This window comes from Nicotiana sylvestris, chromosome 10 (assembly GCF_000393655.2).
Source record: "Nicotiana sylvestris chromosome 10, ASM39365v2, whole genome shotgun sequence".
In the NCBI taxonomy this organism is placed as follows: domain Eukaryota; kingdom Viridiplantae; phylum Streptophyta; class Magnoliopsida; order Solanales; family Solanaceae; genus Nicotiana; species Nicotiana sylvestris.
The window spans coordinates 172,963,252-172,987,580 of NC_091066.1; the positions used below are offsets into that span (position 1 = coordinate 172,963,252).

The 24,329-nt window shown below is 36.8% G+C and overlaps 1 protein-coding gene across 1 annotated transcript; it reads right to left on the reverse strand.

Moving 5' to 3' along the window:
- Positions 1 to 2,752: 2,752 nt before the first annotated feature.
- Positions 2,753 to 7,767, reverse strand: LOC104248261 (homeobox-leucine zipper protein HOX3-like). The gene is made up of 4 exons (XM_009804488.2): positions 7,564 to 7,767; positions 6,944 to 7,164; positions 6,269 to 6,348; positions 2,753 to 3,050 (listed from the first exon to the last, which is right to left on the reverse strand). The coding sequence occupies exons 1-4, from the start codon at positions 7,649 to 7,651 to the stop codon at positions 2,813 to 2,815; spliced, it is 627 nt and encodes a 208-aa protein (XP_009802790.1). The 5' UTR covers positions 7,652 to 7,767; the 3' UTR covers positions 2,753 to 2,812.
- Between the last annotated feature and the right edge of the window lie 16,562 nt (positions 7,768 to 24,329).

Below are 24,329 nucleotides of genomic sequence, written 5' to 3' on the forward strand. Positions count from 1 at the left end.
GGTTTGGATTTGTCTCACGTTGTCTTTTTGTTGGCAATGATTCCCTACTTGCAAGCATGTAGGACAATACAATGGTCTCCAGTCATATGTTATCACCTGTTCAAATATCTCTCCATTAGAATCTTCAACAATCACATTTGTTGGCAATGGTTGTGTGACATCCATCTCAATGAGCATCCTTGCATATGAGACTCTTTCAACCTTTGTTGTGCAATCATCAGCATAAAGAGGGTTCCCTAGTCCACTCCCTATTCTGCTTAATGAGTTCATACTCCAATAATTGAGAGGCAAATTTGGAAGTTTAATTCATAAAATGACACCGAAACGCCAAAAAATGATATAGTCATGGCAAAATAATGAGTATTAGTCACTAGGTCTTTTTCGAATCAATCGTCTACTTTTTAATCACTTATAGGATCCATGTGGATGTACATAGCACGAGTAGGTTGCATTTGGCTATGCATATTATTCTTATGGTCTTGAAATGCTAAAATACAACGTTAGCCATGGTGTATATTACTCACAAGGTGGTACAATAAAAAACATATACAAAAACTATTGAATATGCATCCGAATAGGGATGGCAAATGGTGCGGGGCGGTATGGTTGCGGGGTAAACCCACGTAAACCTGCAAAGGTTTCAACCCGCTCCGCCCTGCAAAGTATAATTTGTTGTTTTTAAACCGCCGCGTCCCGCCCCGCACAAACTCGCCCCGCATATTATTATTTTTTGAATTTTTTTTTTCTAATTTGAGAATATTATCAAAAGATACCATATTCCAATGTATTATAATTTATATATTCTTCTTTTTAGAGAAATTTTATGTAATTTTTCTTCTTTTGAATAGCATTATCACTCTGCATCTAAAATAATATTTGTATAAGAAGTCTTAAATTTAAAATTCCTTACAAGATCAAATGCAAATAATTAACTGTGTTTTTAACTATTAATATGGCGACATGCTTTCTTTAACTCATTACTATGCGGGCTACAACGTCCTTGATCTTAAAAAATTAGATAAAATATTTGAGCAAAAAGAAGTCATAACACAGAAGTAAAAGAAAAAATCAAAAAAAGAATCACTCGCGTCAACTCTTTACCTCCTAGATCGCTCTTCAAAAAAAATTAAAATCTTGACCTGCCCCGCGTTAATTTTTTTTTTAAAATCAGCACCCGCCCCGTCCCACTGTAACCCGCCCCGTCTCGAACCCCCACCGCCCCATTACCATCCCTAATCCGAAATGCATGGTTTTCTTCATCTTGACGAGCATTTCTTATACATACATACAGGGGCTGGGATGCTGGCCAGCCCACTGCATGTGCAGTTGGGCTTAGCCCATGATGAGGAATATGTCCCTTTTTAAGGGTCTGCTACTTCTTTGCTTATTATGGACATGTATATAATATTCATAATAAATTTTGAGTAAGGTAGTACTTATATATAAATAATATGTGTATAACCGTAGATAATTAATGTATAATTTATTCATATAGCTTAAAAAAGTAAACAATGAATGAGACTATTTATGTAAGATCCTTTATTCTTGCGTTGGGCCTATATTCTTTTGAAACCATCATTAGACTCTTAAATTATTGTAGACATGACATCAGGTAGCCACTTTAAAGGACTGTTATTTAGGAATTAGCCAGTACATCCTGAAATTAGTTTTTTAGTACAATTTTTCGGGACAAAATGTCCCGAATTATTCTGAGATTAAAATTTTTAGTTTAAAATTTCAGAATAAAATCAGTACTGACTATTTTCTAAATAGCATCCCTGAAAATGACTATACGTGCACTTGCCCCTTAATTATCCCTAAGTCAAATCCTTAATTAGGATTTCCTATAGCGTTCGATTATTAAAGTGGTATACAGAGACGCACCAAATTTAGTTAAATATCTTCAATACAATGTATAAAGCTAGCTTGCCACTATATCAACATAATTTTTCGGTCTGTTATACCCTTTGTTTTGTTGGAGGAATTCATCAAATTATCATCATTAGTCATTACAACAGAATTATGAAAGAAGCTGACTAGCAAGCTGCGGATGTCGGGTCTGAAGACATGGCTATGATGTTAGGTGTTTGCGATAATTTTCTTACCATATTTGGTTTTCCTATTTGTTGAAGGAAACGACAATATAATTACCTTAATTGGGTTTTCCTTTTTGTAGAAGGAAATTATAATTCTCCTATACTACTAGTCATTTTTCTTGTAGGAAAAGGTTTGGACTTCTATAAATTGAGGATCCTTCTTTCTCATTCAGTAGCATCCACAATGTAGCCATAGGGGCTTGAGAGTAGTGTTTAGGAGGAGAACTTTACGGGACAAGTGTTAGTGTGTCACTTGTGTTTGCCTCTTCGTGAGGTTGTTCTCTCGATATTTTGTACTCTCTTTTTATATAGTGGATTACTCATTTCCGTTGTGGACGTAAGTCAGTTGACCGAACCATGTTAAATGTTTGTGCCTCTTTTAGTATATTTCTTTTTGTTGTATGATTTATCGTCGCTCAAGGTTTGCTTTGCTAGCTTCCGTATGAAAGACTTCCGTATGAAAGAAGCTGACTAGCAAGCTGCGGATGTCGGGTCTGAAGAAATGGCTATGTTACTTTAGCAGACAAGTTAGGGTTAATGGTGCCATTTGTTGGACCAACCTTGTCCACAACCATGGTCGATCTAGCTCTTCGCACTAAATTCAACTGAGCCCACTAAACTATTGTTTCCGAATATATAAAGATCATATAAATATATGCGAAAAAAATATAATATGTATATTAAAAAAGGATCGTATTCATTCTGAACCACTAATTTTAGATTTTAGATTCGTCTTTGATAATAGTCGCGGTGACGCGTTCGCAATGAGGGCACATAGTGAGGGTGGATGCGGGGCGCGGCTGGCAGCTGTGTGGTGATAACACTGTTGGCGGGCCTACTTTCATGGCTCTTAATTCCTGCACTTCTTTTTTAAGTCTTCTGTTTTGTTCAGTCAATGATCCAAACCATCTCTTTAAATACTCACATTCCAGCTCCGTTTGCTTCAGCTTGCTCCTGTATAAAGACAAATATTATGAGTTTATGACTAAACAACATGCTTATTTTTGTAACTTATTAACATGTTAATATAAAAATATCGATTACACCTACGGGTATAGTCTAGTAATTAATGAAGTAGATCGAGAACCATGAGGTCTTAAGTTCAAAATCCAGCGCCGGATTTAGAAGTAGTGGGGCACCACTATCAAATAAAAATTTGAAGAAATGTATCGGAGCGGAAATAGAATCCAAGCAGCGCACTAAAAGTCAAGTACTAGGGGTTGGTGCCCCCTATACCCTAAGGGTAGGTCCGCCTCTGCCAGCAGTGATAAAAATATTAGGTGATTTCTTAGCATATATCCAGCCTTCGTGGACAAAATTACTTGGTGTGAGAGGTAACAGATCCGGACACCATGATTATCAAAACTAAAGAATAAAAGATATAGAAATATCTATTTTGAATCTTAAAATTTTCCAATAGAACATATATATAGTTCATATTAGGGCAAGAAAACAGCCTAGTATTCCCAAACATGAATAGAATGATTTTCCAGCCTAATTTAGAATTTACGTTCCCTGATAGAACCATTATTGGAGATTTAAGCAAACCTTTTCTCTAAATTCAAGTATTCACAGTTTCTCAGAATAGTGATAGAGTTATTAGACCTTAGACTACAACAACAACAACAACAACCCAGTATAATCTCACTTAGTGGGGTTTGGGGAGGGTAGTGTGTACGCAGACCTTACCCCTACCCTAGGGTAGAGAGACTGTTTCCAAATAGACCCCCGACATCCTTCCCTCCAAGAACTTCCCACCTTGCTCTTGGGGAGACTCGAACTCACAACCTCTCGGTTGGAAGTGGGGGTTGCTTACCATCAAAGCAACCCCTCTTGTCTTAGACCTTAGACTACTGCAATGTTTATTCTAAGAAAAGGGAACTACTTTTTCTCATTTTTTCCTAGTGATCTGGTCCTAAGAAGTTATTAGTTGATGCTGCTACAGAAGCAGAAGTGTAGTAAATACACTTTTTGCACGTCTGAAAAGATGAAACTGTTGGATAATTATAAAGGAATTAATGCAATAATAAATCTTTTTTCTAAATTTAAATGCACGTGCACGAGAGACATTATGGCTAACACCTGAAAAAGTTGGTCTACAAAACTGTTTTGTGGCACAATATTATATGCATGGTCCGGAATATTGGACTAATTAAAATACTAGTAGTATATTTTTTAACAGTTGACTAATTAAATGCTCAAATTGACCGATTATTCTTACTTCTCTAAAAGGGAAATCACAAAAAGGAAAATCCCAGAGAAAAATTTGCAATAAATCAGAAAGATATGAAATATATTGGCATACAAATAATCAAATTTGCCATTTGCTAGACAAACGATTGGAGAGAATCAAACTATTTTTGAACTTTTTTGTGACCCTAATTTTCTGGAGTTTGTTCCCACTAACTGTTTTTTCCTTAAAAATTATGTTTCCTGCTCCTGAATATCCATATACAAGCTGATGTTTTCTGTCCGTTTAACTTCTATAAACTAACAGTATATCGACTACATGAAATTGTCAATAATAATACTGATTTGGTAACATAAAAATACATTAAATAACTTGCCACAATCGAACTTCGTTCCAGTTTATGTAAATTTATTTCCTTTTTGGTCCGTTCAAAAAAGAATGGCCCCTTTCCAAATTTGAAAACAATTTAGCTTAAACTTCCAATTGTACCCTTAATAAGAAGTTTTTCTAACCACGCAAATACTCTGAACTTCCTTTTTGACTTGTTTAAGATCACAAATTCCAAAAGTCTTTATTTTTTCTTAAATTTCATGTCCAGTCAAATAGATTCACGTATATTGAAACGAATGGCGTATAAGTTAACTTTATTTTTAAAAAAGTTATTGAGAATCAAATGTACATTCGTAGGACCACTTATTAATTATGGTTACATTCCGACAATATCTATACATGAAGATTGATTTTACACCATAGCAATTGTAATATAATTGTTACGTGCGTATCATAAAAGTATATGCATATCCTCCCTTTATTTTTCTTTATATAAAAAAATTGTATTCTAATATAACTGTTGTGGCCATAAATATACACCAAGGGAATAGTACTTAATTGAATGGGATGTAACACATGCTGAATTTTGGAACCTTATTGTACTCTTTAACATAAAAAGTCATGAATTTTACTCATGGACTTTAATAAATAGCTACCTGCGTGTCTGCCCCGTGTTTACCAACATTATTAGCAGCTGCATTTAATTGACCTTTGAACTAGTAATGGCCTAGCCTCTCCAACCTCCACCTTTGTCGAAGTAGATTTAAAATTTGAATTAAACTAGTTTTTACAACAATTTAAAATTAATATTATCACAGTAATTGAATTAATGGATTTACGTGAATCCGTAACCAATTTTCTACATCCGCCACTAACCTTCTACCATCCTCCGATAGGAAAAATGACATGTATAGTTGCTTTCAAAATAATAGCCAAAAAATATATATTTTGTATACATATACATTCTGTATATTATATACAAGAATTATAGAAATTTTATATAGTTTTTCGGCTATCGAATGTAAATAGTTTCTGGTGCGGGTTACAACAGCTACAACAATTCAGTAAAATCTCACAAGTGAGGTCTGAAGAGGGTAGTGTACGCATACCTTACCCCAACCCCGATGGGACAAAGAGACTAATTCCGATAGAACAAAGTACACTCGAAACAATCCCATGGCCTTTTGGGATGTGGGCCTTAATTAGTTTTCTTTGGTACTTAAAGTTTTCAGATATTTTGCCTTCTGTTAGCATTATACAATGAACTATCGCTTTCTATTCTCAGAAATCAAGATCAACAAGAAGAACAATGGGATAGAATCTGATCCTTGTTTTAATGGCCAGTACTTGTTCTTATTCAGTGTCATGAGCTCTATAATAAGTTATTGGTATTGTAAGATTAATGAAAAAGGAATTAATGTTCCTTGCCATGATCTCATCTCAACTACCAACACCATCAATGAATTAATGACTATATATCTTCTATGAATAGTAACGGTTGAACTAGAAAACCAAAATTAAAGTCTTTTAATTTGATTTTTTAATTGACAAATAGTTTGACCAAATTTTTTGGTTTAAGTGATAATAAAAAGGACAGGAGTTCAGAGTAATAAATAATCTTACTGGAAAAGTGGACAAGCAAAGAACGTACCTTGCTCTACGGTTTTGAAACCAGACCTCCACTTGTCTTGGCTTTAGCTTTAATTGCATGGCCAATGCTTCCTTTTGTTTCTGCATTTACCATTATTTATTATTAGTATATTATATTATATGGATATAAATAAGAAGGAAGTTGAAGGACAAAGCAATACCAAGAATTTATGTTGTACTATACACTATATATATAATATTAAATTATAAGTATATATAATTTTATTAGGTTAGCGGTTAATGCTTATTAGGAAAATTTACCTGTAATTATTTTACAAGTGATCTGATTATGTACGATGGTGAAGCTATGTGTGATCAAGTGTGGTCAACTGAATACCCTTCACAGAAAACTATACTAATTACATACAGTGGTGAAACTATGTGTGACGAAGGGTGTTCAGTTCCGAAAAACTATATTATACATAGGATAAATGTTATTTGTTATTGATAAAAAAATATAGGATGAACATTCTTGCATAGACCACTGGCAAAGGGTGTTCAAAATTTTTTTTTGGCTTCACCAATAATTACGTATCTTGATATATTTTATTTGACATCATCTCTGTGAATAGAACTAAACTCTAATAACTACACTAAATAGAAGGGATTAAACACTCAACAAAAGGAAGAAAAAAAACAAAAGAAGAAATGGAGATGATGATATATATAATCTTACAGGGTTTAAGGTGTGGTTTTGTCTGAAACTTTCTTCAAGAAGAAAAGACTGTTCTTTTGTTAAACGGAGTTTCTTTCTTGGACGGCCACCATTTACTCCATTAATATTACAGCTTTCTTCTTCTTCTTCTTCAATGCTAATTTCTTCTTCATTAATATTTCCATTTGAGGGCACTTGATTTATATCCAGCTCTCTCATCAAATTATAACCACCCCCTTCACCTTCATCAATTAAAAACAATAAAAATCAAACCAAAAGAATCGTTAAAAAGACACCTTTCAATATTTCCTTAATAAAAGGATTTATAGCCATACAAATAATATAGCAGGTTTCAGATCACAAGTTTCAAAGATTTTACAGTTATACAAATGTTATGATTTATTTACGACTACATATCTCAAAAGTCTTTCAATTTTTATTAAAATTTGTACCAAATCAAACTAAAATAATTTTTTTGAGACGAAGGGAGTAACTAATTAAAAAAACAGCAAAAGAAAAAAAAGAAACTTCAGTAATCAGACAAAGTACCATGCAAGAAACCCTAAACCTTAGGGAGATGAAAATAAAAAAATGTTCTTGAATTTTAAAAAAAATCAAAAGTTCAATATTTTTTTGCTTACCAGAAGAAGGGAAAGATGAGGAAGAAGAAGAACCAGGAATAGATATGGTGAGCTCTAAACAAGTAGAGTTTTCAGGCATAACCGCCATGAAATTAAGCTGGAAAAAAATCAGAATTTATTCTCTGCAACAGCAACAAGAATAAGAGAGAATAAAGTAAAGGGGACAAAGGAGAGACAAGGGAAAGAAAAGAGCAGAAAATGATGAAATGGAAGAACCAAAAAAAGGTCAAATAAATAGAAGAAAGAAAGAAAGTGAAGAGGTGGTATATATTGCTGTTTGGAAAGAAAAAAACAAAGAGGTAATAATACTAATGTTTAATGTTATAAATTTCCTGTCTTGGTTTTATTGGGAACTTGACTAATGACCATTGTCGTCAAGTCAAATAGTCACAGATGTCTTATTAATTACACGGTAAATACAAGAACTTTGAATTTATTTTTATTGGTGGGTTGTTATTTATTGTATTGCATTATATTGTTACTTTAAACACAATATTTATTTAAACACAATATGATACAATATATTATAAAATAATGCATAACAACTATCCAAACAAAAGGGGGATAAATTACAAAATAATATTTTTTGCGGCAAATAATTTATGAAAAAAATAATCAGCAAGCAGGATGTTGTTTCTTTCCTCCTCATGTTTGGGCCAAAAAGGGAAGGGGTTGTCGGTTCATAAGTCAGCTGCTAATATGATTGGAAAATGCTCTCTCCTCTACTTTATTTCTTGAGCCTCAAACTTGGAATTATATGCCACTTTTATCTATATTTCATTTGTGATTCTATTCCATTTGTTAGGTAATTGTTATTTAGTCGAGTCGTCTATTGATTCAGGGCTTTACCTTCTAGTTGTACTTATACCAGCCATCTATTTCGTATTTTCGTATTTCGTATTCTGTATTTCATATCTCTTATATATTATTGTTATTTTTATTATGCATTTTTATGGTACTAATATATCATCTCCTATTGCTTTTTTGAGCCGAGGGTCTCCTGGAAACAACCTCTCTACCCTTCGGGGTAGGGGTAAGGTCTGCGTACATATTACCCTCCCCAGACCCCACTAGCGGGATTATACTGGGTCGTTGTTGTTGTTGTTGTTATTTAGTCGGGTCCATCCATAAGAGGTGTTAATTAGCCCGTTAACCTATTAGCTAGTATACTTATTGGATTCTGAATAAACTATTTATACATATTGAATAAACTTTTTAATAGAATATAGGATTCGAGCTAATATTACTGAGTTCGCTCATTATGCCTAATCGGTAAACAAAACAGTAGTTCCGCCCCTACTAACAGTCAAAGTCTTCGTCATACTACACTCATGGGCGAAGCTACATGTTATAAAGGGTGGTCAACTGACTACCTTTCGTTGGAAATTATACTACATATTTAGGTAAAATATTAGATTTTAGAGGTATATACATATATTGAACATTCTTTCTCGGCAATTTTTTTTCACTTCTTTCAAGTTTGAACATCCTTGAGTAAATTTCTAGCTTAGCCGCTGACTACACTTAATTATAACAAAAAAGCTACAAATTGAGGAGCTTACAGATAATGTGGCATTTATGGCGATTTACTTCGTGTGCAGGTGTGAGGGGAAAATTAACGTTTCATTCCATTGATGACAAAGAAGAAAAAGACACCAAAATGAAGTTATATTATTAAAAGATGGAGAAATTAAACATGCTTCATTTAATTAAGGAACTTTGTCTCTGTCTTTTTTCGCTCTCTTTTAATAAATCTCTTATATTGCCTTATATTTTGGTGCCAATCAATCAATTTTTTGTGCACAAAAACATTATAAAAAAAAGCAAAAGTTAGATCACTTTACCTCCAATTGGTACTACATATAATTCATGTCGGAAAGAGGTCTTTAATTAATGGAAATTTACCAACTAGTAATTTTTACTTTTTAGAGCTGTTAAAATAATAATATTTCTGTCACCTTTATATCTTACACTATTACTCTCTCCGTTCATAATAAGTGATCAATTTACTTTTTCATTTTGATTCAAAATAAGTGTCCAGTTAGGTAATCAAGAAAAAATTCAATTTGTTTTTATTCTTTTACCCTTATGTGCATGTTCCTAAAAAGTTTTCTCACTCCTCACTATAACTATGTGACCAATATTTAATAAGGGTAATTTAGTCATACTAGATATTTTTGTATAGAATTTAACATTTTCTTAATGGACGTCCTAAAAGGAAATTGAATACTTATTGTGAACTGGAGGGAGTACTATGTAATAAAGTCCAATACTTTGACTTCTATTTTTCAAACACTTGTTAAATATTTTAACTATAAAATGTTGATTGGTAGTAGTATTTAATTTCATTATATTTTCTGAATATGGAAATATATTATTTTAAAAATAAAACTGAAAATGTGTGTATTTAATACAAGATGACAATTGTTATAAAATAAAGACTTTAAAGTAAAGATAAGTATAGAGAGAAACTGTTATATTATTCGAATTCAAACTGATGTGCATAATGAACTGAAATCTCTTCTATTTATAGAAGAAAGGAAGCTGTTGTGTAAGCTGCTACTATACCAGATATGGCTAATCTTCTACTGAGAGCAATGTTTATCCATAAGGGAGTACTGAAAGAATAAGCTTATTATACCCGATATGGATAATCTTCTACCGGGGGTAATGTTTATCCATAACTGGGTACTGAAAGGATAAGCTTATTATATCCGGTATGGATAATCTTCTACCGGGGGTAATATTTATCTATAACCGGGTACCGAAGTGATAAGCTTCTTCAGGAAGCTTATTTCCAATAGAGTACTAAATAGATAAACATATTTACGGTGGAGTCCCATATGGATAAGCTTCTTCAAGAAGCTTATTTACAACAGAGTAATAAATGAACATCCATAATATAATATATTTATAACACCCCCTGGATGTTCATTAAAAGATAATGTGCCTCATTAAAACCTTACTAGGAAAAACCACGTGGGAAAAAATTCCAGTGAAGGAAAAAGAGTACACATATTTAGTAAGACGCATTGCTAGGTGCCTCATTAAAAACCTTATAAGGAAAACCCTATGGGAAAAAAATCTTAGTAAGGGAAAAAGAGTACATCGCGTATTTTACTCCCCCTGATGAAAACCTTGTTTCAAATATTTGAGTCTCCGCATTCCAATCTTGTATACCATCTTCTCAAAAGTTGAAGTTGGCAAAGATTTTGTGAATAAATCTGTTGGATTATCACTTGAACGGATTTGTTGCACATCAATGTCACCACTTTTCTGAAGATCATGTGTGTAGAATAATTTTGGTGAAATGTGCTTCGTTCTATCTCCTTTTATAAATCCTCCCTTCAATTGGGCTATGCATGCAGCATTGTCTTCGTATAAAATTGTGGGTCTTTTCTCACATTCCAAACCACATTTTTCTCGAATAAAATGAATTATTGATCTCAACCATACGCATTCCCTACTTGCTTCATGAATAGCTATTATCTCAGCGTGATTTGAAGAAGTAGCAACAATAGATTGCTTTGTGGAGCGCCATGATATGATAGTACCTCCATATGTAAATACGTAGCCGGTTTGAGATCGAGCTTTATGGGGATCAGATAAATAACCTGCATCTGCATAACCAACAAGGTCTGCACTATCTTTGTTAGCATAAAACAAACCCATATCAAGAGTTCCCTTTAAATATCGCAATATATGCTTAATCCCGTTCCAATGTCTCCGTGTAGGAGAAGAACTATATCTTGCTAGTAAATTAACAGAAAATGCTATGTCAGGCCTTGTAGCATTAGCAAGATACATTAGTGCACCAATTGCACTGAGATAGGGTACTTCGGGACCAAGGAGTTCCTCGTCCTCTTCTGGAGGTCGGAACAAATCCTTATTCACTTCAAGTGATCGAACAACCATTGGTGTACTCAATGGGTGCGCTTTGTCCATGTAAAAGCGTTTTAAGACCCTTTCTGTATAGGCAGATTGATGGATAAAGATCCCGTCTGCTAAATGTTCAATTTGCAGACCAAGACAAAGTTTTGTCTTTCCAAGATCTTTCATCTCAAATTCTTTCTTAAGATATTCAATTGCCTTTTGGAGCTCTTCTGGAGTTCCAACAAGATTTATGTCATCAACATAAACAACAAGTATAACAAATTCTGATGCCATTTTCTTTATAAAAATACATGGACAAATAACATCATTTATGTAACCTTCTTTCAGCAAATATTCACTAAGGCGATTATACCACATGCGCCCAGATTGCTTTAAACCGTACAAAGATCTTTGTAATCTGATTGAATACATTTCCTGAGATTTTGCTTCAGGCATTTTAAATCCTTCAGGGATTTTCATATAAATTTCATTATCAAGTGAACCGTACAGATAAGCTGTAACTACATCCATTAGATGTATTTCAAGCTTTTCATGTAGTGCTAAACTGATGAGATATCGAAATGTTATGGCATCCATAACAGGTGAATATGTTTCATCAAAATCGACTCCAGGTCGTTGTGAGAATCCTTGTGCAACAAGGCGAGCTTTGTATCTTTCAACTTCATTTTTATCATTCCTTTTTCGCACAAAAACCCATTTATGACCAACTGGTTTTATACCAGCAGGTGTTTGGACTACTGGTCCAAAGACCTCTCTTTTAGCAAGTGACTTCAATTCCGATTGAATTGCCTCTTGCCATTTTGGCCAATCAGATCTTTGTCGACATTCTTCGACAGATCGAGGTTCAAGATCCTCACTATCTTGCATAATATTAAGTGCAACATTATATGCAAAAATATTATCCACCACTATTTCAGATCGATTTAAATTAATCCCATCACCGATCGAACTTATTAAAAGTTCCTCACTCACATGAGCTTCGGGTTCATTGATTTCTTCAGGAATCTCAGAACTAATCAGATTTTGGGTCTCTTCAGGAGATCCCTTCATAGTATCGTTTTGATCATTTGTCGATTTTCTTTTTCGAGGATTTCGATCCTTAGAACCCAAAGGCCTACCACGCTTCAGGCGTGCTTTAGGTTCACTATCTCTCATGCTAGTAGATGGTCCTACTGGGACATCAATTCGGATAGGCACATTCTCTGCTGGGATATGTGACTTAGTTATCCTTTTCAAATCAGTAAATGCGTCTGGCATTTGATTTGCTATATTCTGTAAATGGATGATCTTCTGGACCTCCTGATTACATATAGGGGTACGGGGATCAAAGTGAGATAATGATGAAATTTTCCACACAATTTCTCTTTTGATTTCCTTTTTCTCTCCCCCTAATTGTGGAAAATTTGTTTCATCAAACCGACAATCTGCAAATCGAGCAGTAAATAAATCTCCTGTCAATGGTTCAAGATAGCGAATAATAGAGGGTGATTCAAACCCAACATATATTCCTATCCTTCTTTGTGGTCCCATCTTACTACATTGTGGTAGTGCTACTGGCACATATACAGCACATCCGAAAATTCGTAGATGGACAATATTTGGTTCATGACCAAAAACTAATTGTGACGGAGAATATTTATTATAATGTGTCGGTCTGAGACGGATAAGTGATGCTGCATGCAAGATAGCATGTCCTCAAGCAGTAGTGGGCAATTTTGTTTTCATAAGTAGTGGTCTTGCTATCAATTGCAGGCGTTTAATAAATGACTCTGCAAGGCCATTTTGAGTATGAACATAAGCTACAGGATGTTCAACTTTTATCCCAACGGATAGACAATAATCATCAAAAGCTTGAGATGAGAATTCTCCAGCATTATCAAGGCGAATAGCCTTTATAGGATAATCTGGGAATTGTGCCCTTAATCGAATTATTTGGGCTAATAGCTTTGCAAACGCCAGGTTGCGAGATGATAGTAGGCACACATGAGACCATCTTGAAGATGCATCTATTAGGACCATAAAATATCTAAACAACCCACTTGGTGGGTGAATAGGTCCACATATATCCCCATGTATACGCTCTAAAAAGGCAGGGGATTCAATACCAACCTTCATTGGTGATGGTCTAGTGATCATTTTTCCTTGATAACAAGCATCACAAGAAAATTCGTCATTTGTAAGAATCTTCAAGTTCTTTAATGGATGCCCACTCGAATTTTCAGTAATTCGTCTCATCATTATTGATCCGGGATGGCCCAAACGGCCATGCCAAAGCACAAAAGTATTTGAATCCGTAAACTTCTGGTTTACGATAGAGTGTGCTTCAATTGTACTAATTTTTGAATAGTATAAGCCAGAAGATAAAGTTGGTAACTTTTCTACAATGCATTTCTGGCCAGAAATATTCTTTGTAATACAAAGATATTCCCTGTTCATTTCATCTATTGTCTCAACATGATACCCATTTCGGCGGATATCTATAAAACTCAACAAGTTTCTTCGGGACTTGGAGGAGAACAATGCATTGTCTATAATAAGTTTTGTTCCCTTAGACAGAAATATTATGGCTCTTCCGGAGCCTTCAATCAAACTTATATTACCAGAAATTGTTGAAACATTTGCTTTTTCCTTATGCAAATAAGAAAAGTATTTCTGATCGTTGAATATGGCATGAGTTGTTCCACTATCAATAACACAAATATCTTCATGATTTGTCTTTGATCCAAACATAATTTGAGGGTTATCCATATTCTTCAAAATAACATAAATAAAATATATTATAGTAAACATCATTATCAAAGCATAATTTTATTTATGTACAACAATTACATAACCATACTATCAATTACAAACAACAAAATTAAAATATTTACATTTATACCGATTCACTACCGATTACATGACTTGTTTCTCCTTCTGGAGTGCAAAGTAATCAGCTACATCCAAATGCATGAAGTCTAAATTATCTTCAGAAATAAAATTTGCTTCAGCATTTTTCTCTGTCTTCTTCAGGGAGGCTAGATAAAGCTCAACCAGGTGCTTTGGCGTACGACAGGTACGTGACCAGTGCCCTTTTTCTCCACATCTATAGCATGCATTTTCTGCATTTGGCGTTTGCACCGCTTCATGCTTTTGTTCCTTCCTTTTCCACTGCTGGTGGTGAGGAGGCTTCTTTGGTGCATTATTATTACCATGATTGAGGTTTCTTCCCCGACCACGGCCATGACAACGATTGGGGCCACGACTTCTTCCACGTTTAGCTTGGTAGAAGTTCGTCTCATTCACTTCAGGGAATGGACAAGAACCAATAGGTCGACTTTCATGATTTTTCATTAATAGCCCATTATGTTGCTCTGCTATAAGAAGATGTGAGATAAGTTCAGAATACTTTTTAAATCCCATCTCTCGATATTGCTGCTGCAGGAGCATATTCGAGGCATGAAAAGTGGTGAAAGTTTTCTCCAACATATCATGATCAGTAATATTATCACCACATAATTTCAATTGGGAAATAATTCTGAACATAGCAGAATTATACTCACTGATAGATTTAAAATCTTGTAGCCTTAGATGAGTCCAATCATAACGTGCCTGTGGAAGAACGACCATCTTCAGGTGGTCATATCTATCTTTCAAATTATTCCACAGTATGACTAGATCTTTAATAGTGAGATATTCCATTTTCAGGCCCTCATCAAGGTGATGGCGTAAGAATATCATTGCTTTGGCACGGTCTTGGTTTGGTGCCTGATTTTTATCCTTGATGGTGTCTGCCAGACCCATCGCATTAAGATGAATTTCAGCATCAAGCACCCAAGACATGTAGCTTTTTCCCGATATATTCAGGGCTACAAATTCAAGTTTAGAAAGATTTGACATTATTTAGGAAAAGAAAGTTCTTACCTCTAATACTTTCAAAGTATTTGCTCGAGATGTCAGAGTCTCGTGCTGATAACGTGTTATAAAATAAAGATTGTAAAGTAAAGACAAGTATAGAGAGAAACTGTTATATTATTCGAATTCAAACTGATGTACATAATGAGCTGAAATCTCTTCTATTTATAGAAGAAAGGAAGCTGTTGTGTAAGCTGCTACTATACCAGATATGGATAATCTTCTAATGAGAGCAATATTTATCCATAACGGAGTACTGAAAGGATAAGCTTATTATACCCGATATGGATAATCTTCTATCGGGGGTAATGTTTATCCATAACTGAGTACTGAAAAGATAAGCTTATTATACCTGGTATGGATAATCTTCTACCGGGGGTAATGTTTATCCATAACTAGGTACTGAAAGGATAAGCTTATTATACCCGGTATGGATAATCTTCTACCAGGGTAATATTTATCCATAACCGGGTACCGAAGTGATAAGCTTCTTCAGAAAGCTTATTTCCAATAGAGTACTAAATAGATAAACATATTTACGGTGGAGTCCCATATAGATAAGCTTCTTCAAGAAGTTTATTTACAACAAAGTAATAAATGAACATCCATAATATAATATATTTATAACAATGACTAATCAATGAATTTTTGACCCACTAGTCAATATTGAAGTGCTATAACATCAAATTAAATACATTTAATTCTTGTTGGAAGTAGAATAACTAATAATCATATGCTTTTGTCTTTCAACAATTTAAGGTAGTTTTGAAAATTCATTACGTCACAATTTTCCGGTTATTTTGTATTTTGCAAGACTATCAAATTGACATTCGCAACTTCCTTCTTTTTGAATGGGTAAGATGGGCGAAAATCATTAACACAAATGTTTAGTTTATAATAAAACTTGCATGGACACGTCCATTAATACTCAAAAAATTTGCACGTTTTAAATTCTCAAAATTAAAACATTTTAGTGTACAAGCTGGTCCAGTTTTATTTATATGTCCTTTTGGAAAAATGAAAGAAGAATCCTCTCAAATTTGACCTTTCTATTTCTAGACATGTTCTATCACAATGTCAAGGATTTCCTATTATTCCTGTATACGGTCAAAATTAGGTATGCCCGATTTCGTAGGATCGAAGAGTCGCTTCAAGAATAAGTTCAAAACGGATCGGGCTCGAGCCCGATGGCAGAGTACATGACTTAAAGATCGAAGTGCTCGATGAACACCGAGGCCGAGTATGGCCAACCTAGAGATAATACCGATCACGGCATAAATTCCGGAACGGATTTGTACTAGGCGGTTAGTTAGCTGTCCAATAAGATACCCCACTAAAAATGGAAATATACCTTATTTAGGACTCCCCTATAATATAAAGGGGAGCTCATTCATTTATACCATCATCAATCATTGACAAGGGCATATACATTCATCATTTTCTTGCTTACTATTCATCTGAGTTGTCTTATAATTTATTATTCTCACTGACCCACCTCGAGACTGTCATAGCTCGAGGTCGAGACTTGCTTCCACACTAGTTTGACTTACTTTATTCTTTAATTTATACATTTGATTCTTTGTTTATATTGGACTAAATCACATATTTTTAAGACCACAATATAAGTTTAATTGTTACTCGGGTTTTAAGGTAAATAGTTTGGCGCCCACTGTGGGGCTAAGGATAATAGTGATTGTTTCAGTACTTATTCTGATAACACACGTTATTTTCACACTTGTTCTTGTCAAGAATTTTTGTTCTCAGGTTAAAACATGTCAAACTCACAAAACACACCCGTGCATGGCCATGATAGTCTTGGATTTCAGGGGAAAAACGATAATGTAATTGCTCCAGGAGTCGGTGTACCACCGATTAACCCTGGGGAAGTGCCTATTGCCAATCCAGTCGATATAAGTTTGCACATTGCTTTAAACACGAACTTAGGCGCAGACCCCGGAGGGAGTGTGCGTAGGGAAGGCCAATCTGGTAGCTAAGAAACACAGGGTGTAGGAGACGGGGGAGTTAGTCTCTAGGTAATATTCGAGATGCTACAGGCTCAAGAGTCCGCTATTGTTCAGCTTCAGAGTCAACATAGAACTCCGAGTGTGGTCGAGGCAGAAATCACTCCCGTACTGAGCTAGCGCCGGAAAGGACGAACGGCAACGGACCAGGGACTGATCCTACAATTATGAAAATGCTTGAGGAGCTCACCAAAAGAATCAAGTCGGGAGAAAAACAATCAAAGATAATGACAAAAAAGTGAAAACATACAATTCCCGAGTTGATCAGATACCGGGGGCACCCCCGATCTTAAAGAGTTTGGATTCAAAAAAGTTCGTGCAGAAACCTTTTCCTCAGAGTGCGACTCTGAAGCCCATTCCAAAGAAGTTCTGTATGCTAGATATACCGAAATATAATAGGACCACCAATCCTAATGAATATATCACTACGTACACATGTGGGATAAAGGGAGATGACTTAGAAGACGATGAGATCGAGTCCGTTTTGTTGAAAAAATTTGGGGAAACTCTATCAAATGGAGCAATGATTTGGTATCACAACTTGCCACCGAATTCCATCGACTCATTTGCCATGTTAGTAGATTATTTTGTAAAGGCACACTCCAGGGCCATAAAGGTCGCAACAAGAAAAACGGATGTCTCAAGATAAGACAAAGAAATAACGAAATATTGAGGGAGTTTGTGTCCCGATTATAAATAGAACGCATGGAGTTACCACCAGTCATAGATTATTGGGACGTTCAAGCTTTCACTTAGGGGTTGAACGAGCATAGTTCGATAGCATCACGACAGTTGAAGAAAAATTTGATCTAGTATCCAACTGTAACTTGGGCAGATATGCACAATCGATACCAATCAATGATCAGGGCCGATGACGACCAGTTAAGAGTCCCTTCGGGTTCAGTTCATCCAAACAGGTTGGCAGTTAAAGCCCTGAGGGACACCGACAGATAACCAAGGTCGAACAGGGAATGATATCAACCATATGCCACAGATCGAAGAAACAATGGCTCAGGACGCATTCCATCCAGGAACGATCGAAGAAAAGACCGAGGACAAAATTCTCAGGGGCTTATGAGCATAAGTGGGTTTGATAAGCATGCCGATCCCGTGGAGGCACCTCGGTTATCGGAATATAACTTTGGCAGCGATGTATCAGGCATTGTGTAGGCAATCGGAAGGATCAAGGATACTAGATGGCCCAGACCCATACAAATCGATCATTCTCAAAGAAACCCAAATTTGATGTGCAAATATCATGGCACGCATGGTCACAAGACCGAGTATTGCAGGCAATTAAGGGAGGAGGTATCCCAACTATTCAACGAGGGCCACCTTCGAGAGTTCCTCAGCGATCGAGCCAAAAATCATTTCAGAGACAGAGATGCCAACAGGAAAATTGAACAAGAGGAACCTCAACATGTTATTCATATGATCGTCGGTGGGGTCGATATTCTATAAGAGCCCATGTTCAAATGCACTAAGGTATCGATTACCAGGGAGAAACGAACCCGGGATTACATGCTCGAGGGCTCCTTATCATTTAAAAACGAAGAAGCAGCTGGTAATTTCTATCTTATTAAATAAAGTTCAAGTTAAGCATGTTTTAGTGGATAAAGGTAGCTCGGCGCATATCATCCGATCGAGGGTCATGGAGCAGCTCGGCCTATAAAATCAAATTGTTCCCGTAGCTCGGGTCTTAAACGGCTTCAACATGGCCAGTGAAACAACTAAAGGAGAGAATATTCTACCGGTGAACGTGGCTGGAACCATTCAAGACACCAAATTCCACGTGATCGAGGGCGACATGAAATATAATGCCCTACTCGGAAGGCCCTAGATTCATAACATGAGAGTGGTTCCTTCAACTCTCCACCAAATGATGAAATTCCCGATATCGGACGGTGTGAAAATAGTGTTTGGGGAGCAGCAAGAGGCAAAGAAAATATTTGCAGTTGACGAGGTAAAACCAGTATTGACTTTATCAACTCCGAAGAAGTCGAGCATCAAAGGCAAATAGGAAACCAAATAGCAATCACAACCACCAGCCTCGACCGAAACGGGAAAGTAGGAGATAGAAAAAGAAGAGGACTTTCTGACCCCTCGAACCTTTATTGTTCCCGAAGACTCCGATGCTACCAAATCAACCATCGAGGAGCTGGAATAGGTTATATTGATCGAGCATCTACCCGAGCGAAAGGTATACCTGGGAACGGGATTAACCCTCGAACTCAAGAAAAAGCTTATTCAATTTCTTATCGATAACATAGACTGTTTTGCTTGTCCCATTTAGACATGACAAGGATCCTACCGGAGATAATAACAAATCGGCTAAGCCTCGACCCCAGGTTCAAACCGGTGAAACAAAAGAGAAGGCCCCAGTCTGAGGTAAAGCATGCATTCATAAAGGACGAGGTAACTAAACTTCTCAAAATAGGGTCCATTCGGGAGGTAAAATACCCCGAATGGTTAGCCAATATAGTCGTAGTCCCTAAAAAAGGGAACAATCTTAGAATGTGTGTAGATTACAAGGATTTGAACAAGGCATGCACTAAAGATTCTTTTCCACTGCCTAACATCGATTGCATGATCGATGCCACGGCTGGCCACGTGATCCTTACCTTTCTCGATGCCTATTCTGGATACAATCAAATTCAGATGAACCTAGAAGACAAGGAGAAGACCTCATTCATCACCAAGTACGAAACATATTGTGACAATGTAATGCCCTTCGGGCTAAAAAATGTAGGGGCTACTTACTAACGCCTAGTAAATAAGATGTTCGAAGAACAAATAGGAAAGTCTTATATCGATGACATGATAGTTAAGTCCCCTACGCGTAGAGGACATTTGGCTCATTTGCACGCAACGTTCGAAATTTTGAGGAAATACAACATGAAACTCAACCCCGAGAAATTTGCTTTCAGGGTCGGTTCAAGCAAGTTCCTAGGCTTCATGGTGTCAAATCGGAGGATCGAGATCAACCCCGATAAAATCAAGGTCATCGAAGACATCACCGTCATGGACAACGTAAAAGTCGTGCAGAGGCTAACTGGGCGAATAGCTACTTTAGGCCGGTTTATCTCGAGGTCATCGGATCGAAGCCACAGTTTTTTCTCTTTACTCAAGAAGAAGAATTATTGCACCTGGACCCCGGAGTGTCAACAGGAATTAGAGGAATTAAATCGATACCTATCGAGCCCACCATTGTTTCACACCCCGAAGGCATATGAGAAACTTTGCTTGTATTTGGCGGTGTCGGAAATCGTGATTAGTGGTGTCTTAGTTCGAGAAGATCAAGGTACACAATTTCCCGTTTATTATGTAAATCAAACCTTAGGGGAAGTAGAAACTAGATATCCACACTTAGAGAAATTAGCGCTTGCACTAATAAGCGCTTCTAGAAAGTTAAAACCATATTTTTAATGTCACCCCATATGTGTGTTAACCACTTATCCACTTCGTAATATTTTGCACAAACACGAACTCTCGAGACGATTGGCCAAATGGGTCATCGAACTTGGTGGGTACGATATCGAGTATCAACCCCGAACGACCATCAAGTCTCAAATACTAGCGGACTTCGTGGCCGGTTTCACGCCAACCCTCGTACTCGAGGCCGAAAGGAACTCTTGATAAAATCGGGCACATCATCGGGGGTATGGACCCTTTTCACAGACGGTGCTTCTAATGTGAAGGGGTCCGGGCTAGACATCGTTTTGAAGCCACCCACAGGTAGCATTATTAGGCAGTCTATCAAAACTTCTAGATTGAATAACAATGAGGCCGAGTACGAGGCCATGATTACAGGTATCGGGTTAGCTAAAAGCTTGGGGGAAAAGTCATTGAAGCCAAGTGAGACTCCTTATTGGTGGTGAACCAAGTAAACAAAAGCTTCAAAGTTCGAGAGGATAGAATGCAAAAGTATTTGGACAAGATACTGGTAAAATTGCACCGCTTCAAGGAATGGACTCTAGATCACGTACCTCGAGAAAAGAACAGTGAGGCTGATGCACTTGAAAATTTGGGATCATCAATCAAAGAAGACGATATTATCCCGGGAACTATCGTTCAATTATCGAGATTCGTGGTCGAGGAGGGTCACACCGAGATAAACTCTACAAGCTTGACCTGGGATTGGAAGAATAAATATATTGAATATTTAAATAACGGGAAGCTCCCATGGGACCCTAAAAAGTCCAGGGCCCTGCGGACCAAAGCCGCCCGACTCACATTGGATGAAAATAGAACGTTATACAGGAGGACTTTCGATGGACCATTGGCGGTATGTTTAGGGTCAGGGGATACCGATTATGTTTTACGAGAGGTTCATGAAGGCACATGTGGGAACCACTCTGGCACTGAATCTGTGGTTAACAAAATCATTAGAGCAAGGTACTATTGAGATAGCATGGAAAAAGACACTAAGGAGTTTGTTCGAAAATGTGATAAATGTCAAAGGTTTTCACCGATGATCCATCAGCCCGGAGAGAAACTTCATTCAGTCTTGTCCCCATAGCCATTCATGAAATGGGGGATGGATATCGTCGACCCTCTACTAACGGCCCCAAGTAAAGCTAAATTCATTTTGTTTATGACTAACTACTTTTCTAAATGGGTGGAAGCGCAGGCCTTCGAGAAGGTCAGAGAAAAAGAAGTTATAGACTTCATCTGGGACCACATCGTGTATCGATTCGGGATAACTACTGAAATCGTATGTGACAACAGAAAGCAATTCATCGGCAGCAAAGTAATGAAGTTCCTCGAGGAACACAAAATAAAAAGGATCTTATCGACGCCGTATCACCCAAGCGGAAATGGGCAAGCCGAATCGATAAACAAGACTATTATCCAAAACTTAAAGAAAAGTTTGAGTGACGCTAAGGGGAAATGGAGAGAAATTCTACCCGATGTTCTTTGGATGTATCGAACAACATTGAAATCCAGCACGGGGGCAACCCTGTTCTCCTTAGTATATGTCTCTAAGGCCTTAATCCCAGTCGAGGTCGGGGAACCTAGCTCCAGATTTTGACATTCAACAGATGAACAAAATCATGAGGCTATGAATACTAGCCTCGAACTATTAGATGAGAAAATAAAAGAAAAGCTTGTTCAGATGACTTCACAGAAGCAAAGAATCAATAGGTATTACAATAGAAGAGCCAACCTCCGCCACTTCGGAATCGGGGAATTAGTTCTAAGAAAAGTCACCCTCAATACTCGATACCCAAACGAAGGGAAACTTGACCCGAATTGGGAAGGACCATATCGAGTCATTGGTGTCACCGGAAAAGGATCTTACAAACTTGGCACGATGGAAGGAGAACAATTGCCAATCAATTGGAACATATCACTACTCAAACGATATTATTGATGAGGTATGACTCTCACCCTTTTCCATTGGTATGTGATACTAACTTATTGCAGGTGTTCGATCGAGGCATCGAGGAAACTTCTCAACACGAAGATCTTAGGTGTTAAAGCATGCGTTTCACTCTTTTTCCCTTAGATCGACTTTTATCCTGAATGGGTTTTTCCAGCGAGGTTTTTAACGAGGCAACAATTATATGCTACATGAGAAAAATTCAACAGTATCCAAGGCTTCTTTTCAATCAACCTCATATACTAGGGGCATCACTCTCGGAGGTTATATTTTTGATAAAAATACTTCATGTCAAAGGGTCTTGATAGGAAAACCTTGTAATGGGCCAAACGGTCGAGTGAACTGTGCCCATATAGATTAGTCGAGCCCCGATGGCAAAACATGTACGCCTGTATCGATTAATCAAAGAAGCATTCTTTCTATATCAAACACCTTGTGTCTCAAAGAAAATTTGCTACTATACTCCATACTTGTGATTTTGTGAGAAATGGCTTAAGGGCAAGCGCAAATACACCTCGAACACTCGGGGACTGTACGCTCGAATTATCTAATTTCAAAGTCACCGACCTTAAAGAGGCACCCCTTGACGTAAAGTCCAAGGCCATCATACTCGGGGACTGACATTTCGAACAATTCAAAATGTTATCGGAAGATAAGTCCAAGAGGCATACCCAACGACTACAGCCAAAATAAAGGCTACGGCCGAAATAACGCGGCTCGGAGACGTTCGAATCCCGCAATAAACAATAGGCCTTAAAATACTTTGAAAAACCCCGGTTAAAAGGCTATACCTGGCAAAACAATTAAAAAAGGGCTTCGATAAAATCAGCCCTCGAAAAACCTTAAGGGGTATCGAATTATCTTTACACAAATGAGCTAAGGCACAAAAAGGAAAAAGGGTCTCAATTGGCATCGAACCCTCAAAAAACCAATGGGTAATTAAAAAAAATACATGCTAAGGCATAAAGAAAATTTTACTAAGTCATTCAAGCCCAAAGGGGTGAAATAATAGCCATTTTTTAAAACCCATATCGGCCCAACCTTAAAGAACCTAAGGGCCAAAATATTTAGAGTTCGAGACCTTGTTCTCACTCGATTGGACCTAAGGGCCCCACCTTTCCGAGCTCGAATAAAATCGACTTGAACATAGCTTGAGGATTCATCATAAAACCTTAAGAGGTATCTATTATAAGTTCAAACTTGCCCATTGTTTACTAAAAAACCTAAGGGTTTGTTTTACTCTGAGTTCGAGCTAGTGCTCACTCGATTATTGAAGTTATAACATCAAAAAAATTTGCAAGACGAAAACAAAGCAAACTTTAACACAAATAGGAGATGGGGTAGAAATAAAAGTAATTTTTTTATACATAGAAGATATTTACAATGCCCACGAGAGGCCTTACATAAAAAACAAAATCCTAAAGGCCTAGTCCACTTTGGGAGCCGCATCTTTTGAAGCCACATCTTCGGGAGACGCCTCCTCGAGGGCCTCATCCTCATCTCCTCTGCTCTCGGATCCACTAGTAGAGTCTTCATCATCGGAGAGTAAAGCTGCAGCCTTGTCCTCCAAAGAT

Excerpts from the sequence above, each read along its gene's own strand:
- LOC104248261 (XM_009804488.2), bottom strand. The coding sequence starts at position 7,651 with ATGGCGGTTATGCCTGAAAACTCTACTTGTTTAGAGCTCACCATATCT. Across the intron at positions 6,349-6,943 it reads AAAACCACACCTTAAACCCT|AAACAAAAGGAAGCATTGGC; the intron begins GTAAGATTATAT and ends TGGTAAATGCAG. Across the intron at positions 3,051-6,268 it reads TTTCAAAACCGTAGAGCAAG|GAGCAAGCTGAAGCAAACGG; the intron begins GTACGTTCTTTG and ends GTCTTTATACAG.